The sequence below is a fragment of the Urocampus carinirostris genome, chromosome 12 (genome assembly GCF_059441175.1).
Source record: "Urocampus carinirostris isolate Australia breed hairy pipefish chromosome 12, RoL_Ucar_1.0, whole genome shotgun sequence".
In the NCBI taxonomy this organism is placed as follows: domain Eukaryota; kingdom Metazoa; phylum Chordata; class Actinopteri; order Syngnathiformes; family Syngnathidae; genus Urocampus; species Urocampus carinirostris.
Genome location: NC_142360.1, coordinates 6,074,574 through 6,092,089, shown reverse-complemented (window position 1 = coordinate 6,092,089; position 17,516 = coordinate 6,074,574). Strand labels below are relative to the sequence as shown.

General features: G+C 39.5%; 1 protein-coding gene across 5 annotated transcripts in view; it reads right to left on the bottom strand.

Moving 5' to 3' along the window:
• Positions 1–17,516, bottom strand: part of elavl4 (ELAV like neuron-specific RNA binding protein 4) — a 139,188-nt gene that overhangs the window by 20,114 nt on the left and 101,558 nt on the right. For 3 of the 5 annotated variants that reach the window (XM_088349831.1, XM_088349833.1, XM_088349834.1), the window contains one exon: positions 6,028–6,263. In XM_088349831.1, coding sequence (XP_088205957.1) covers positions 6,028–6,263 — 236 coding nt within the window. The remainder of the gene's footprint in view (positions 1–6,027; positions 6,264–17,516) is intronic. The other 2 variants (XM_088349830.1, XM_088349832.1) reach the window with 1 other exon arrangement.

Below are 17,516 nucleotides of genomic sequence, written 5' to 3'. Positions count from 1 at the left end.
CGCGGAATTACTCTGTGGACGCGCCGACTCACTTGCCGCTAAGCTTTTGAAAAAGAAAAAATAACGCCTTCATGTTCATTCATCGAAAAAAGTATTTCGATCTATCCAATATTTGGGTTTTGGGGTAGGTAAATATTAGTACCAAAAACCACTTGTCAAGACATATTTTTGTGAAATGTTTTGTAATTTGTGGAAAAGAATAACCCGGAAAAAGTGTTGACAAGTCTGGCTATCCCTGTCTGCCTCGGTTGTATCCGACGGTTTGTCAAAAGCCGGCAAAAGCAGACGTTATTGGATCAGTTTTTTATTAAATATGAGGCAAAAATGATTATGATTTATTAAAAAAATATATCAAACTGTACTTTTGCGGGGCTTGGAACGGATTAGAGAAATTACATTCAAAATGCATACCTACTTACGAAGTTTTAAGGTTACAACACTTCTGCCACAAAGACTTTAATTCGTAAGGATATGTACTATTGTATAGTACGCGCTGCCATTCTCCGCACCCAAAGTTTCCCGAACGTAAAACAAACGGGTTGCGTGTATCCCAGCGTGCTCTTTGTGTCCCAGTCACAGTTCAGAGTTTAGAGATGATAAGGAGTAGGGGTTCCAGCAAGATGGCGGAGAGGAGGACCCAGCTATCATTTAATGAGCCTAAATTAAAGTTATTTTAGCAAAATGCCTTGAAGTCTCGTAACTTGTGGAAAGGAATCACACGGAAAAAGTTTTGATAAGTCGGGCTATCGCTAGAACCGCCTTGCGCATTTCTGACGGATAGTCAAAAGCCAGCAAAAGCGGATGTCATTGGATGAGTTTTTCAACAAATGCTAAGCAGAAAGGTAAATGCATATTTTCAATTATTTTATTCTTGTGTTTTTTTTACATCATGTGCCTCTTGCGTTATGTTTGTTGTGCAGTAATCTAATTCTAACATGTAATTGATTCATGTTCTTTTATGATTTATTTAAAAAAATACGATACTGTACTTTTGCTGGGCTTGGAAAGGATTAGTGCATTTACATACAACTACTCTACTTAAAAAGTATTCAGGTTATGAAGCTACTCCCAGAATAAATTCATTTCGTAAGTAGAAGTACTGGTGTACAGTACGCCCTGCTAATCGCCGCTCCCAGAGTTTCCTGAATGTAAACAAACGGGCTGCGTATATCCCAGCATGCTCTTCGTGTCACTGTCAGAGTTCACAGATAATAAGGAGGAGGGATTCCAGCAAGATGGTGGAGAGGAGGACCTAGCTTTCATTTAATCAGCCTAAATTAAAGACATTTTAGCAAAATTCCTCAAAGTCTCATAGTTTGTGGAAAGGAATCACCCGGAAAAAGTGTTGAGAAGTCGGGCTATTGCTACCCCTGCCTCGCGCATTTCTGACCTATTGTCAAAACGTGGCAAAAGCAGATGTCATTGGATTAGTTTTTCAATAAACGCGAGGAAAAAAGGTTAACCAATATTTTCATAATTTCCCTCAATTTTTAATTTTTACGTTATGTGCCTCTCGTTTTATGTTTATTGTGAGGTAATCTCATTTTATCATGTATTTGTGTCATGTTCTGCTGCTCTTTTATGATTTATTGAAAAAATACGATACCGTACTTTTGCGGGGCATACAAATCGTCCTTATTTACAAAGTATTCAGGTTACGAAACTACTCCCAGAATGAATTAAATTTGTAAGTAGAGCTAACACTGTATATTTTGTAAATCCAGACACACGGCAAATTATTTTTGAAGACTTTTTCATGACTTTACCCCAAAGTACTTTGTCATAATACAAGACGTCTTTCGGAAAAGAGGACGGAATATAGACTTCCAGGCAACTTCTGGAGCGTGGCGAGCTGGCTTGTGCTTCCTGATTTGAAGCGACAGCTCTCCCACCAAGGCTGTAAATTGGCTTGGCGTATCGCAGACACGCACACACGCTACGTCGCTCAGGTGTCGCAACGGGAAGGGAAAAAAAGACATAAATAAGAAATATATGTATATATGAAATACCTTCTCGACTTTGACAGAAAATAAACAGCCCGTGCGGCTTATTGAAAGGGAGCGAGCGTGTAATGTGACCGTCCCAAGTGGTGACGGACAACAGGAGAAATGAGTTGGCTAATACTCAAAAGTGAATGTTGGAAATAACCCTCCCAAAAACTGATGAGAATATAAACTTTTACAGCCTCATTATTGTTCTATCCAGGGTTCCTTCAGCTTAAGGCACGTTAAATTCAAGACTTTTAAATACTTTTGAATGCCTTTTGAAATCAAATTTAAGACCAAATTGACCAAAAAACGTGAAACAAACAAAACAAAAAACACCGCATGGATTAGAGGGAATTTTAAACCAATGCTTATTTTAATTTTGAGTGTAGTATCATTCAAACACTGGTCCTACCCGTGCGGCGCCAGCTGCGCCTTGTCGACAGATTGGCTTCCTTGCTATTTAAACCAGTCCTGTTACTCTCCTTTTGTCAGTCTGTCTGCAAATCTCTGTGTATACCAGGCTAGCCTTTTTTGACCCTGACTCTCACCTGTCTCGTTTTTGCTCTCGATTGTCTCCGCCTATGACCTGGATCCTGACCACGTCTGCTCTCCCGTCCCGGCTTATGATCCCTTTTTGTTCCCGACTACGTCTAATCTCCCGTTCTGGCTTACGACTCGTTTCCGACCCCGACTACGTCTTGCTCTCTCAGTCCTGGCTCTCGACCAGTTTTCTGCCCCTGACACCGCCATCGCTCGCTACGGAAGATCCACTTCCGTATTCGGATCACAATCCGAGTACGAGAGCGACTTGCTTCTGCGCCCAGCGAACACCGGACCGTGGGCGCAGCCCTTCCTCTCTCTTTCAATAAAACTCGTGATAAACGTCATGCAAGTGGGTCCTGTTTCTGTTCTGGTCCTGACAACATGCTTGGGAAAAAAAAATCCTGGATGTAAAAAATTGATATAACAAAATCTTTGTATTTTTATTTTTCAGACTTTTGAAAATTGGATTTAAGACATTTTAGTGCCAAGTAAGGCCTTATTTTTTAAATTCTGAATTCAATGTTTTTAAGACTTTTCTAAGATCTGCAGGGACACTGTCTATCTATCTGTCTATCAATGTTTTGGGTAACTGCCTAAGTCATCATCTTTCATTTTTTGTTCAGTTAGATCAGTTATTCTCAATTAGAGGGGCGCGCCTCCCAAGGGCTTCGTCAAGGATGACGAGTGTGACCTCAGGGTAAGCGATTTTTGCTGTTTATTATTATTTTTTTCATTAGAACAAAGTGCTGTTGCACCTTCACTGCGCTAGGGGGCAGTGGCACTCATTACAAAGTGTGGGCATGGTGCGTTGTTTTTGTTTGCATTGAGCATGCACACAACGTTTAGCAGATTTTCAAGGTGATTCCCTGAAAAAAAAATATTTAATAGGGTATATAACAAAGTCTGAGATGGACAAAAAATTATAACAAAAGAGATTAAGAGAAAGACTAAAGTCTTCCTCCATTTTGGCTCTAATCCGGATCATGGTCACTAGTAACCAATGTTAGGAATAATGCCCTTATAAATATTGCCGTTGCGCTTGGGAGTAATTTAATTCATTATTTTTGAAGAAACTTTCAGCCATAGCGGGTTTACTCTGCTCTGTTTATTTGTCATCCCTGTATGTTCTAGAATGTATACTGTATGTGTCGTTCATTGTTATTCTTGTTTCGTCCATGGGGTGGCGCACGTTAATTTGGTCGTAGCAATGCTTTTTTTTGTCAAGCAGGTATCTGATCCGGAAGGGCAAAATGTTTTTTGGACCGCTACGCTAATCTACGCTAATCTACGCTAATCTACGCTAATCTACACTACGAGAAACCCTTGGTTCAGGGTTGAGGAACAAGCTATTTTACGCGAGGTTTGAGAAGCTTCTGCTCCTCAGATAAATACGCTGGTTTGAAAAGGGGTAGGATAGTATGGTTGGCAGGATACATAATGTCTCATTTGTCTCAGGTTATAAGATTTCTACTGCGATGTTAAACACACTTTATTGACTATTTTATTGTTGAATTGTTTTCTTTTGTTGTGAAAACATATTAGAAGCATATTCTTTAATTGACCAGTCGTCTGACTTGAGACCGCTATTTAAACTCACTGGTATTGTTTTACTATTGACTTTTGTTGTGAGGAAAATATTTCAAGTTCAGTTGCCGATGTCTACTTGACCAGTTGTCTCAAGTTGTGAGAGTTAGATTTATTTATTAAACTTACTTGATATTGTTTACTCCTGATTGTTATTTTATTGTATTGTTTATTTTACTTCAATGAGGGGATAAATCTGTTGCTTGGTGAGGTTGCTTGGACACTATTCCTGTCTGTTCTTCTTTATTCAACTGACTTAAATAATTGAGAAAATTTCAAATAATTCTTTACAGAAATGGAAATTCTTCCCTTCCCTGGTAAGTATTTACCTTTTTACTATAGTGTACGTTAGTTACAAACTAAGTTACTTTTTGAAAGTAAAGTAAAAAAAAAACACATCCTCTGTTAACTTTTATGTTTTTTTGTTCACGTGTTTGTGTTCCAAAGAACTCTACCTGGTGGTTTCTGCCATGTATGTTTTGTACAGTTACAGCTAGATAGTGTTCCGACATATACTGCGTTGTCTTGCGTTCTTGTTTTTGTTCATTTTAAAGTTAATTAGGGTTACTTTGTTTTTTTGCCTTGTCTTACTCTATATTTTGTTCAGATAGAATTGGTGTTCCAACATATCCCATGCGGCCTGACTTCTATGTTATGTTAAGTTGGAGTTCATTAGTTTTCCAACAAATCCTGCAGTCTTTTCTCTATATTTTGTTCAACCAGTTCATTTGTTCTCCAGCATATCCTCTGTGGTCTTCTATGTTTTGTAAATTAGTTTTACAACATACACTGTGTTCTATCTTTCATGAGTTTGTGTTCCAAGGCATTGTATCTTGTGGTTTCTTTCGTCTATGTTTTTCTAAAGTTACAGCGAGTTAGTGTTCTGACATATCCTGCGTTGTCTTGTGTTCTGTTTTTTGTTCATTTCATTAGGGTTACTTTATTTCCTGCTTTGTCATACTGTATGTTTTGTTCGGATACAGTTGGTGTTGCAATATACTCCATGCTGCCTGACTTCTATTTTCTGTTAAGTTGGAGTTAGTTTTCCAACAAATCCTGCAGTCTTTTCTCTATATTTTGTTCAACCAGAGTTTGTTTGTTCTCCAAAATATCCTCTGTGGTCTTCTATGTTTTGTAAATTAGTTGTACAACATACACTGGGTTCTATCTTTCATGAGTTTGTGTTCCAAGGTACTGTATCTTGTGGTTTCTGTTGTCTAGGTTTTGTACAGTTACAGCTAATGAGTGTTACGACATATCCTGCGTTGTCTTGCGTTCTGTTTTTTCTTCATTTAATGTGGATACTTTTTTTCCTGCGTTGTCTTACTCCATGTTTTGTTCAGATACAGTTGGTGTTGCAATATATACTATGCTAACTGACTTATATGTTCTGTTAAGTTGGTGTTCATTAGTTTTCAAACAAATCCTGCAGTCTTTTCTCTATATTTTGATCAACTAAGGTTAGTTTGTTCTCCAACATATCCTCTGTTGTCTCTATATTTTGGAAATTAGTTTGACAACATATGCGTGTTCTTTCTTTCATGCATATACTGTATCTTGTATTTTCCGGGATTTTTGTACAGTTACAGCTAGTTAGTATTCCGACTTATCCTGCGTTGTCTTTTTTTAATCATTTTGCTCATTTAGATATTGTTCGTGTCCCTGTATAGTATTATGTTTCCTTCTCTTGTCGTCATGGCACTGTAGTTGTTCTGTCTACGTGAGGGAATGTTTATTCTATTGTCCTTTCAGGTTTTTTTTTCTCTTAGAGCTGGTTGTTTTTTTCCCCTTGGTCTCGTTTTCTTGGTGGTTCCAATGGTAAGAACCACGAGGCAGCTCAATTAAATACCCAATCAGATCATTCAGGCATATTAATATTAAAGAATCATAGGGATAATGAAGGGTTACTCACCGGAACCTCTGAGCCTGGTGGTGTAGGGGCCCGGGGTAGCGGCGGTTGGGGGACTGGTAGAGCTGGGACAAGAGGGCCTGGCTGGTCTTTTGGCTCGGATTGTTGGCGAACTTGACCGTGATGGGCTCTGCGGCCCCCGACGGCTTCTGCCCGTTCAAGCCTTTGATGGCCTCCTCGGCTTCTATCCTCTTATCAAAGCGGATGAAGCCCACGCCCCGGGAGCCGCCTGTGGGGCCAGCACATCACAAATGGACACAGGGCCGCTTTTATTTCACGGGGTTTGCACGGCCTTGAAGGTTATACTTTATATGTGCATGGTAAAGCTGAGGCGATATGCCCCTCTCTCTGAAATCTTTTGTTCAAATCAGAAAACAATTTTCTATACTGTTAGCTCCAGTTAGCTTTGGTATCGGCCTGACACCGTTACCGGGTATCAATATTACCTTTTCAACACAAAGCCCACTCAAAATATATCCCCTTCATAGACAGTTTTAATTAATATCAGAAATGAATTTTCTGTTTGTATATTAACACCGCTGAGTTGTGGTATCAGCCTGATACTGTTACCCATTGTCAACATTGCCTTTATGACACTGGCATAGCTGAATAAAGTCACCAAAATGTTTCGGACATCTTTTAGTCGCTATCAATAACCAATTTCATTTTCAATTAGTGCCGCCGAGCTGTGGAATTAACATAATACAGTTATCCGGTATCAACACTGACTTTACAACACGAACATATTAATATTCACCCCCCTATGTTTTTAACTAAAATCAGAAAGCAATTTTCTATTTGTATATTAGCACCACTGAGTTGTGGCATTGGCTTGATACCGCTACCTGGTATCGACATTTTCTTTACAACACAAAATAAGACTCACCAAAGTGTAATCTCTATGTGACATTTGACTTAAAACTGGTTAGGAACTTTCTATTTGTATTTTAGCACCGCTGTAGTAGTAGAGTAGTGGTATTAGCCTGATACCGCTACCCGTTATCAACATTTTCAAGGTTTACCAAAATGTCACACCCATGTAATATTTGAGTTAAAATTGGTTAGCAATTTTCAATTCGTATATTAGCATCACTGAGCTATGCTATCGAACTGATTCAGTAACCAGGTATCAATATTGCGTTTACGATGCCGACATAGGGAATGAAAAATGGTATCCCTTGCTGACACTCTATGTTAAAATCAGAAAGCGAATTTCTATTTCTATATTAGCACCAGTGATCTCGGTCAGCCTGATATCGTTACCTAGTATTGACATTCTCTTTACAAGACCAAATAAATCTTACTATAATGAACTATGGTATTGCATTGAAATTGTATCCAGTATCCTGTACAGATATTGTCTTTATGGCAACAAATAAAGTTAATCAAAATGTCTCTTAGATGTTTTTTGTTGAAATCAGAAAACAAATTTCGCTTTGTATATTAGCGTTACTGAGCAGTGGTACTCTCATGATTCCCTTTCTCCTCGAGGTGCCAGCCTTGCCCCAGTTCCCAGTTTCCCTCTCTACTCCCGGGTTCAGGTGTTTCCAATCATCATTAGCGACCCTCGATTATAAATATTCCAGTTTCCCACTCTGTGTTGCTCAGTCGTCTTTGCACTCATCTCAAGATATTCCTATTCCCGAGACATTCTTTAGAAAATCCCCATTATTCTTCTCAAGACTTTGACCCCACAAGACAACCTCCTCAAGTTGGTCTCCCAAGATTCCCCTCCTCGGCAGTCCCAGTCCCACTCTCCCTCCTCAGTAGTGAGTCTCATCATATTATTGAAAAAACACCACCGGTTGGGGTTTGATCTCATCCCTTTTTGAATCCTTGTGTCCTGCATTTGGGTCAGTCCGACATTACGTGAGGGGTATCGGCCCGTTAACGCTACCCGGTTTCGACAATGGCTTTTACAACAGCGAAAAAAGCTCCCAAGAATGTCACCCACTCTCCGACAGCCTCAATTTTAATTATCTTTGCGAGTCGTCGCTATCATTAAACGGCGTGGCTAACGAGCTGTCCGAGGTACTAGCACGGTACCCGATATTTGTGTGCTTTTTATTAATGGATTTCGTGGCGGCTTTTAATGAGACTGTCTGGATGGCCCGGCGGCTGCTGGCTCGGTGACAGCAACATGCTGCCAAGGAGACTATTTACATAATAGCGGGTGTGCGAGCAGGCATGTCTGTGTGACGGCAAGCGAGAAAAAAAAGCAAGGTTGAGAGATGTAAGGGGGGAATGTTGTGGAGTGGGGATTTTTGCGTTTGAGCATCACTGTGTGCAGTCACTTTCCCATACACAAAGGCCCACCTTATTATTATTTCACATTTTCTTTGTTCATGCCATCGCTCACTTTCTTTTTTTCCTTCTTTTACTTGATGTTAAAGTACTGTGGAGACCAGTTCATTCTAGGTAAGAGGTGTGTAAAGTATAGCCTGTGGGCCACATACCCGTCAGGCTCTTTAATCCGGCACCGCTGGATAAAAATGTGTACTACAAATAAGTATACGTTGTTTGGTGCCACTTTTATCCCCAGTTTCTCCTGGTGGACCTTTCCTCTACAAACACATATTTAAAAAAAAATGCTATATACAGTATTGCGTAAATTAGACCCCGAGATAGAGCGTTCTCCACTTATGACATTTTCATGGGTTGGAATACGATGTTTTTTGACCCCTCTTTACAACATTTGACCCCAAATACCAAGAAATTGAATTAATTTTGTAACCGTTTGTACTTGTATTTTAAGTTTCTAGCCTTTTTTTGAAATTAAGTAAAAAATGCAAATTTTTATTTTTCCTTAAATTCGATTTATTTTGTATTTTTCTTTGTTCAAAGATTATTCTTTTACAATTATTAATTTCTAGTAGTGTTAGTAGTATAGTAGTATTTTAATAACTAAAATATGATTTTACATTTTAGGGGTATTATGCCTAATATTTTTAACTGCATTTTAGCAGTGAAGAGCAGCATGCATGCAATAAGGAGAAAAGTATATCGTAAAATAATATCAATTTATAGAAGCATATTCTGGTGTGAATGAATGTTCTGAGTATCGGGCAAGTCCGTGCTGGGAGTTCACCTGAAGGTCTTGTCAAATCATCTTGCTGTACTATATCAAATGTCACCAGGGACTAAAGAAACAAGCAACTCTAATAGCACCCGAAGCTCCTAAGCACTTTCACACTTAAGGCGCTCTTTGCACAATTGCTCAGAAAAATAGAGAGTATATGAACAAATGTGCTGCCTTTTGCCTTCATGTTATCTCCAAATTAAGATCCAAGTCAAGTTTATTTGTGATGCCCTTAATCACAAAGAGTCTCAAAGGGCTGCACAGACCACAGATTATTGAAAAACCACAGACTATTATTACACCACACCCTGATCTAAAACCTACATGAGGGCAAGGAAAAACTCAAAAACCTCAACATGAGGAAAATGAAGAAACCTTGAGAAGGGACCGCACATGAGGTCATCCCCTTCTATGATGACCAGGCTGCAATGGATGTTGCAATAAAAAATAATGCACAGATATTGTCAACATAAGATATAGGTTATTCATATGCTATAGAATAGAAGTGTGTTTTAAGCTTAGATTTAAAAAATTCCCCTGAGATTGCAGATCGAATCTCAGGGGGAAGAGCATTTTACAGGACTGAGGCCTAAATGGAGAACACTCTCGAACCTGTGGATCTCTTCTTGGCTCTTGGGATCCAATCAAATAAAACTAAATGAACTAAATCAAACTGAAGAATAAGAAGTAAGATATCCAATTAAATAATGTCTCATCTCTCATCTCATTAGCTACACCGCTTATCCTCAGTAGGGTCGCGGGGGTGCTGGAGACCATCCCAGTAATCATTGGGCAGTGGGCAGGGGACACCCTGAACTGGTTGCCAGCCAATCGCAGGGCACACGGGGACAGACAACTCACTCGCTCATTTACACCTAGGGACAATTTGAACCGACCAATTCACCTGAGATGCATGTTTTTGGAATGTGGGAGGAAACCAGAGTGCCCGGAGGAAACCCACGCAAGCACGGGGAGAACATACAAACTCCGCACAGGAAGTCTGGAGCTGGATTTGAACCCACGCAGGAGGTTCCCAAGACATGAACTGTGCCGCACATGCGCTAACCACTGCGCTGCCGTGCTGCCCAATTAAATAATGTATTAATCAAAATTTAAAATATATATATGAAATAAAAATATAACAAATGAATCAAAAGAAAAGACATGAATATCAAATAAAATTAAAAAATAGGAAAGCGTATTAGATAAGATAAAAACAACATACATACAGTACTACCGTTCACAAGTTTGCAGCCAGCCAGACAACTGTGTTTTCCATAAAAAGTCACACTTTTTTTTTATGAATCGAATGAGTTGCAAATTAAATGGCAATTATAGTCAAGACATTGAGAACGTTATAAAAAAAAAATATTCGAAAAAACCCCCCTTCAAACTTTGCTTTTGTTAAGCGATGTAAATTTCAAAACGAACCGTGGTGTGAATAACAAATCAAGTCAAGGACAATGATAAAATTTGAAATTTAAATATAAAATATATTAAAAAATATAAACTCAAATATTATGGAAAAACAAAAAAAAACATAAATCAAAATACCCCAAAAAATAATATAAAATCTATATATTTATCTTTCTACCTTGGTCATATCCCTCAAGAAGGGTGACAGGCAGCAAGACAAACACATACAAAAACAAAGAAAATAAAAAAGGGACAAAAATAGCAAAAATGCTTTCGTCCCTCCAGATGAAACGGGACACGAGAAAGCGGCCATGTCACCCGGGTCAGGGTGACACAACACACTCTTCTGTTCAACAGCAGGGCCCGACAGCTTTCACTGGTTTACCCCTGCCGCATCATACGGTTGCCCTGCCCATCCCGTAGAACGTGTTTAAACATCCCACTATCCTTTTACAACTCTCCACTCATTCCTATCACCAACAAGAGCTCTAGCTTCCACTAGATTTAGACCTCTTTCCTGCCGTGCACTCATAATACCATCCATCCACGTTAATCGCGGCCTTCATCTTGGTTTCCTTCCATTTACTTCTGCTCTGTAGATCCTCTTCAACATTCACTCCTCATCCATCCTTTCCATGTGTCCCAACCAACCGAGTACTCTCATATCCACACGCTTGCTCAGTTCCACGACTACTCCAGTTCTGTCTCTAACAAATCTGATAATTGAATACAAAAATAACAAGAAAATATAAAAATAATAAAAACACAAATTTTAAATTAAACAAAAAAGAAAACAATATGAAATAAAAAAAATATGACACGAACTGCAAACATAGGATAAAGTATTACATAAATTAAAAATACATAAAAGATAAATAAAACTTTTTAAAAAAATAAATAAATAAATAGCCTTAAAAATAACTGCCTGAAATGGTACTCACGAGATATATTTGCTCCTTTTGTTATATATACTGTACATATATATTTTTATAAATTATTTTCATAATTCGTTTTTATATTTTTATTCATATCAATTTATTGTGGCTGTCAGAAAGAAAAATTCGACATTACCATTTTTTCTTTTTAGTCCAAAAATATAGATAGATAAGTTTTTTATTATTACAAAGATATTTTTCAAGATTTTTCATTTTTACTTTCATTGAAAAACAAATCTTAAAATAAAAGAAACCACAAATACTAGGTAAATGAGCCCATTGTATACATTATTTTTCTAGTTTTTGTTAATAAATAGGTAAAAAAATGAGTAAAAGAAAACAAATTGTATTTAAAATGATTGTTGTTATGTTCAGTGGAGGTAGAAAGGAAGCGTGTGCTTTGATTTTGATGATGCTACTTTTTACATTTAGATATAAAATTTGGAGAGCCACTCTTGTCGAATATGAATAAAAAAAAAGAGCTGGGGTTGGTCATCCGCCCTAATGACCGTCCTTTCAAGTCTCCCCAGAAGCTAGGGCTCTTTATCACTCGGCCGACAGGAGTCGAGCCAACATTAGAGCACATTGTACTTACTTTAGCTGCAGCAATCTGTCTCTTTCTCGTTGGCTTCTTCTCACTCTCACTCTCCCTCTTCTTTTTTTCTTTTTTTTATAAACTCTAGCTCTCCTCCACGGTAATCAACAGAGGCTTACGTAACTCCCGCTACCTGTGCTTATCTCTGCCTAACACACACTGACAAGCGCATTGCCTGCCTTACTAATAACACGCTAGCTCCATCCGCAGGGAGGAAAAGGGGCGAGGCAGAGGCGGGGACGAAGACCTCTGAAGGAAATGGCAAAAGGAGAGAAGGTGACGTAGGTGACATTAGAAAAGGACAGTGATGAAAGGACGCAGCTGCCCTGATCGGTTTTGTCGAGAAGCTGAGATTGGTTCTCAGAAAAAGCAACAAATACAAACGTACGAGGGGACAGAGATGATTCAGTGACTTTTTTATTTTAACGTTCAGAAGCCTGTACAATCACGGCAGTTTGTACACATCCTGAACCATTGTACTGATTATGGATAGGCTCTCCAGTGCCTCACATGGAGAGTTAAAGAAGATAAACAACCAAGTTGTGCGCATACAACTTTCGGAAATCAAAACATTTTTCAGGAACCAGGAACGGAGACGGGAACCCAATTGCGTTAGTTTTTTTAGTTTTATTTGAAAAGAGACGTAAGCTGGCACGCACAATCCAGTGATCGTTGATTGTGGGGAGCAGGTCGCTCGGGACGCGGAAAGGGCACTTCTCTGGCGGGCGATAGCGGTGTCAAAGAGGGAAAAGCAGGTCGGGTTACCGGGGCGCAGGAGCAGAGACGTGATCAAACGGAAACAGGTCCAAGCCGGGAAACGTACGGGAGTCAAAAACAGGGAGTCAGGTTTGGAAGGCTTGCCTTAGCGGGAGCTGAAGGTTGGCAACGATCGGACCCCGGTAACAGGGAGCCAGGGGGTTTAAAAAGTGGCAAGGAGCCAATCAGCGACCAGGGCTGTTAGCGCCACCGGGGCAGCCGCAGGTGCCCCGAATCAGTAATCATGACAACATTTTCGAATGAGGAAAAGAAATCCATTGAATCTTCCTAACAAAACATCTCGGCTGACTGTTAAAAACGAGCTCTCTGGTGCTTTATGCACATTATGGAGAGGTAGAGGTGAAACACAACCAAGTCTTGCGACTATTTCAATAGAGAATTAAATCTATGCTAATGCGAAACATAAATTAGAATCTCACATCCATAGCCATGCGACCGGCTGAGCTCTCTGACATCTCACGCAGATTACAAAGGGTTAGAGAGTAGACACGACCAAATTGTGTTATTACTTCAGTATAAATATTTTGAGTAGCATGAAGGCTTTGTAACAAGTAATGTCTGCTGACTATTAATGGACTAGCTCTTCAGTGCCTCGCACAAATCATGAAGAGGTAGGAAGGAGACACAACCAAGTTGCGCTACTACTTGCATAGAAAATACAATATTTTCTCATGAGTAGCATGAAGGCTTAGAATTTTTAATCTTTTCATCTAGACAAAATACCAATCTCAGAACATCACCAAACTTGGAAAATCAGGGTGTATTGACATTTCATCGGTACACAATCCTTTGACCAGTAGCGTCGACTCATTGTATATTATAGCGTGATATCAAGTGATTTAATTATTAATTAATTATTAATTATTGCCCAATAATTATAGTCCTGATAACTAGCGTGCCTACCTATACATTTTTCTCACTTCTATTGCTCCTACATGCACATAACAAACACACTCCAACAGTTATATAAATCAGCAACAAAATCAAACAGTTGGAGAGTTTATGGTATGGCAGATGCAATATATATAAAAAAATAAAATAAAAATGCTCTTCTTCCATTTTTTTAATTAGAGTGGGAGCCGCGATGTCCTTGTTTTAAGTAACATGAGTGTGGCTTCACAGATGGCGCTTGAAAAAGTAGCTGTTAGCTAGAAAGAAGCGGCGACTTTGAAGAGTGGAGGTGCGCTAGCCGCGCGCTAAACATGTTTTAGCCTCCGTCCACCATCTGTCGGCTACAATCGCTTCGTGGGTGAGAACCAGCAATCCTGGAGATGATAATAAAGCCATGGCTGCAGCTAATAACTTGTAATTTTGGAACTAACAGGTCACAGGAACGAGTACTCTAACTGTTATTACTCACATTTCGTAACTCTATTGAGAGCCACACTGATGCAATGCTTATTGATGTGATATTCGAAATTTCGGACCAAAATAAGATCTAGTATCATTGCAGAGATTCGGTTCATCTCTGAAGAGGGGGATAATGCTGTACTCCGAAAAACAACGGCGACCAGTGATGAAGGTGCTGTATTTTAGTCGGATCAGGACTACAATTACGTTAAGTATGAGGACGCTAAATTTCTCCTAACATAGATATTTTCCCTATTGCATATACTAGCATCCAAGCCGAATTTACAATAAAACAAAATACTGAAATCAGGGATATATATATATATATATATATATATATATATATATATATATATATATATATATATATATATATATATATATATATATATATATATATATATATATATATATATATATATATATATATACACTAAGAGGCGCTAAATAAAACACACTGTCCCTTTAAGCTTATACCAGGCAATCATCTCCGGTCAAATTGGATTTACACGGCGTTACCATGGCGACGTTTGGAAATCCCATCGAGCGTCCAGCAGCGATCAGCACTTTAGTTTAGCATCAACGTTTCTTTTTGCAGACGGCGCCGATCTAATGTATTTGCGATCATCGATTTGTGAGCAGAGACCTCCAAAATCGATCACAAGATGTCAGCGAGTCCCGGCTAGCTTGGGAACCTTCCCTTGAGGTTCAGAGCAAAGTCAGCATGGCGGAAATTTTCTTTGTACTTAGATTAGGGAAAGGGGAGATAATACCTCAAAATGTTGCCTTTTACTGTTAATTAAAAAGATAAAAAAAAACAAGAAATATTTTCATCAAGTTTATTTCAAGAGATGAACTTAACACAAGCTTAATTTACACCGAGCACCTGACATTAACAAAAGCAACCAGTAGAATGGCTAGAGAAGGAAACAGTGGGAAAAGACAATGTCTGAATCATGGGACTTGGCAGCCATTACAGTGAAAGGAGAGTGACACTGAAAGACGAAGCAAGCTTTATTTACACAAAGCAGCTAACACTAGCAATAGCGGTTGGTGGTAAGATCATTTCCCCATTAGTTCATTTTGTATTTTTGATTTGAGCCTGCAGTACCCTAGAAAATTGCCAGGTGTCGTCAAACATGAAGGGACAGTGTGTAAACCGACGCGAGTCCCATTCATTTATACTGGCGCAAAGATTTTAAATTTGAGCCTGCAGTACCTTAAAAAACGCCAGAGGCAAGTGACACTGAATGATGCTGTATATCCACATAGCAGATAAAAATAGCGGCTAGTGACAAGCCATAGCCTGCGGCCAAGCGGCTAGCATGAGTCAATAGAAATGGAAACAGAGGAAAAAATGCCAGGAAAGGTTTGCATTTCCCAAAACTTAGCAGCGTTCGCTTACATGAGCAGCTGTGAAAGTGACACAGAACAGGACCAGCTTATAGTCATAAATAGCGGCAGAAAGTGGCTGGAGAAGGCAACGGAGGAAAAAAGGTCAGTTAATAACGTCAAACACTGGGATCCTGAATCACTTTAACCCAGCGGATGAGTGTCACTCAGATCAGTTAACAATAATTGCAGGTCAAAAGTGGTTAACCTGAGTGGCTAGAGAAGGAAAATGTGGGGAAAAAAGGCACTGAATGATGGGACTCGGTGATCATCATGTGCAGGGCTGAATTACGGAAGTGGTCGTTAAGCGCTAAAACCGTGGCTTCCGTAGTAGCAAGAGGCCCGCAAAACATGGCAGCTTCTTCAAGTTGTGTAAAATATTTACATCTGACCTAATACATAAACCACAATAAATAAGCCTTTGTCCTTATTTTCGAAACATTTTTTCCATTTCCAAGTAATTTTCAGAACATTCCTTTCTCACTTGACGATTCGTGCGTATGCGCAAACGAGGAGACTGCGCCGAAGCGCGACTCTCGGGGACCCTTTAAATCCGCCGTGTTTTTAATCACCACCATCTTCTTCTGTCTAATTAATCATTAACATTTCTCCTGCTGATCCTTAACCTTTCGGGGACACTTTCAGGGTACATCCCTCGTGTGCGTCTGTGTGTGTGTGTGTGTGTGTGTGTGTGTATAAGTGTGTGCCTGTGCATTAATGGCTATTGCACGTCCAACCTACGATTTACTTGACCGATGATGTCAACCCAGTGTTGGACTTTTTTAAACAGGACCCCCTAGCAGGAATTCCACAAAGCAGATCCCCGTATTTTTAATATGTGCTGGCCTCCGCTTGCAGAAATAGTCGGCAGGGGATAATGGATTGCGGCCGCACGGTTGGTGTTAATTTGAGGCTCCCAAAAAAACAACAACAAAAAAAAGGCTGCCACGCATGACCCAAATTTGTACTCTCTGCCTCCACTCTCAGTCAAATGGGGATAATGGATCACAGCCAAATGAGTGCAGTTTATCTTTGATAGGCCAGAACTCCATACTTCATAAAGGTCCGAACTGCAAAAAAAACCTCTCTTACAGACCCTTCTCTTAGTAATAATCGACCGGGGATAATGGAGCGCAGCAAACAAAAACAGTGCATTTTATTTTAGGCAGGTCACAATGGCATACTTCAGCGAGCCCAAATTGAAAAAAAATGACTTTGCCATGAACGAAATGGGAAGTACGGAGAGATTACTAATTTTGCCCTCACTCACAGCAATAGTCAACAGTAGCAAGAGGGCCGCAAAACATGGCAGCTTCATTTGAGATGAAAAAAAGAAAATGAAAAAAGGCTGGCACGCATGAAACAAATTTGTTCCGAGTCAACTCGGGATAACGGATCCCAGCTAAACGATTGCAGTTCATTTTTGACAGGCAACAACTCCATCCTTCATAAAGCTCCAAACTGAAAAAAAAAGCTCTCTTCCGGCCCCTGCTCTTTATAATAATAGATTGGGAATAATGGGTCACAGCAAAATTGAAACCCAGCGCATTACGTTTTAGGCAGGTAACAATGGCATGCTTCAGCGAGCCGAAACTGGAAAAAAATGCACTCAGTCATTTACGAAATGGGAAGTAGCTAAGGATTGCAGTATTTTTGTTTATCACACGATATAATCTCTCTAATTTGCCCTTGCTCACAGCAATAGTCAACCGGGGATAAAGGACTGTGGCCGCATGGGTGCTGTTCATTTGAGATGAAAAAAAAAGAAAATTAAAAAAAGGCTGGCACGCATGAAACAAATTTGTTCTTTGTGCTTCCACTCTCAGTAAGTGGGGATAACATATCCCAGCCAAACGAGTACAAAGAAAGCTCTTTACCGGCCCCTGCTCATAGCAATAGTAGACCGGGGTTAATGTATCGCAGCAAAAAACAAACAAATGGCGCATTT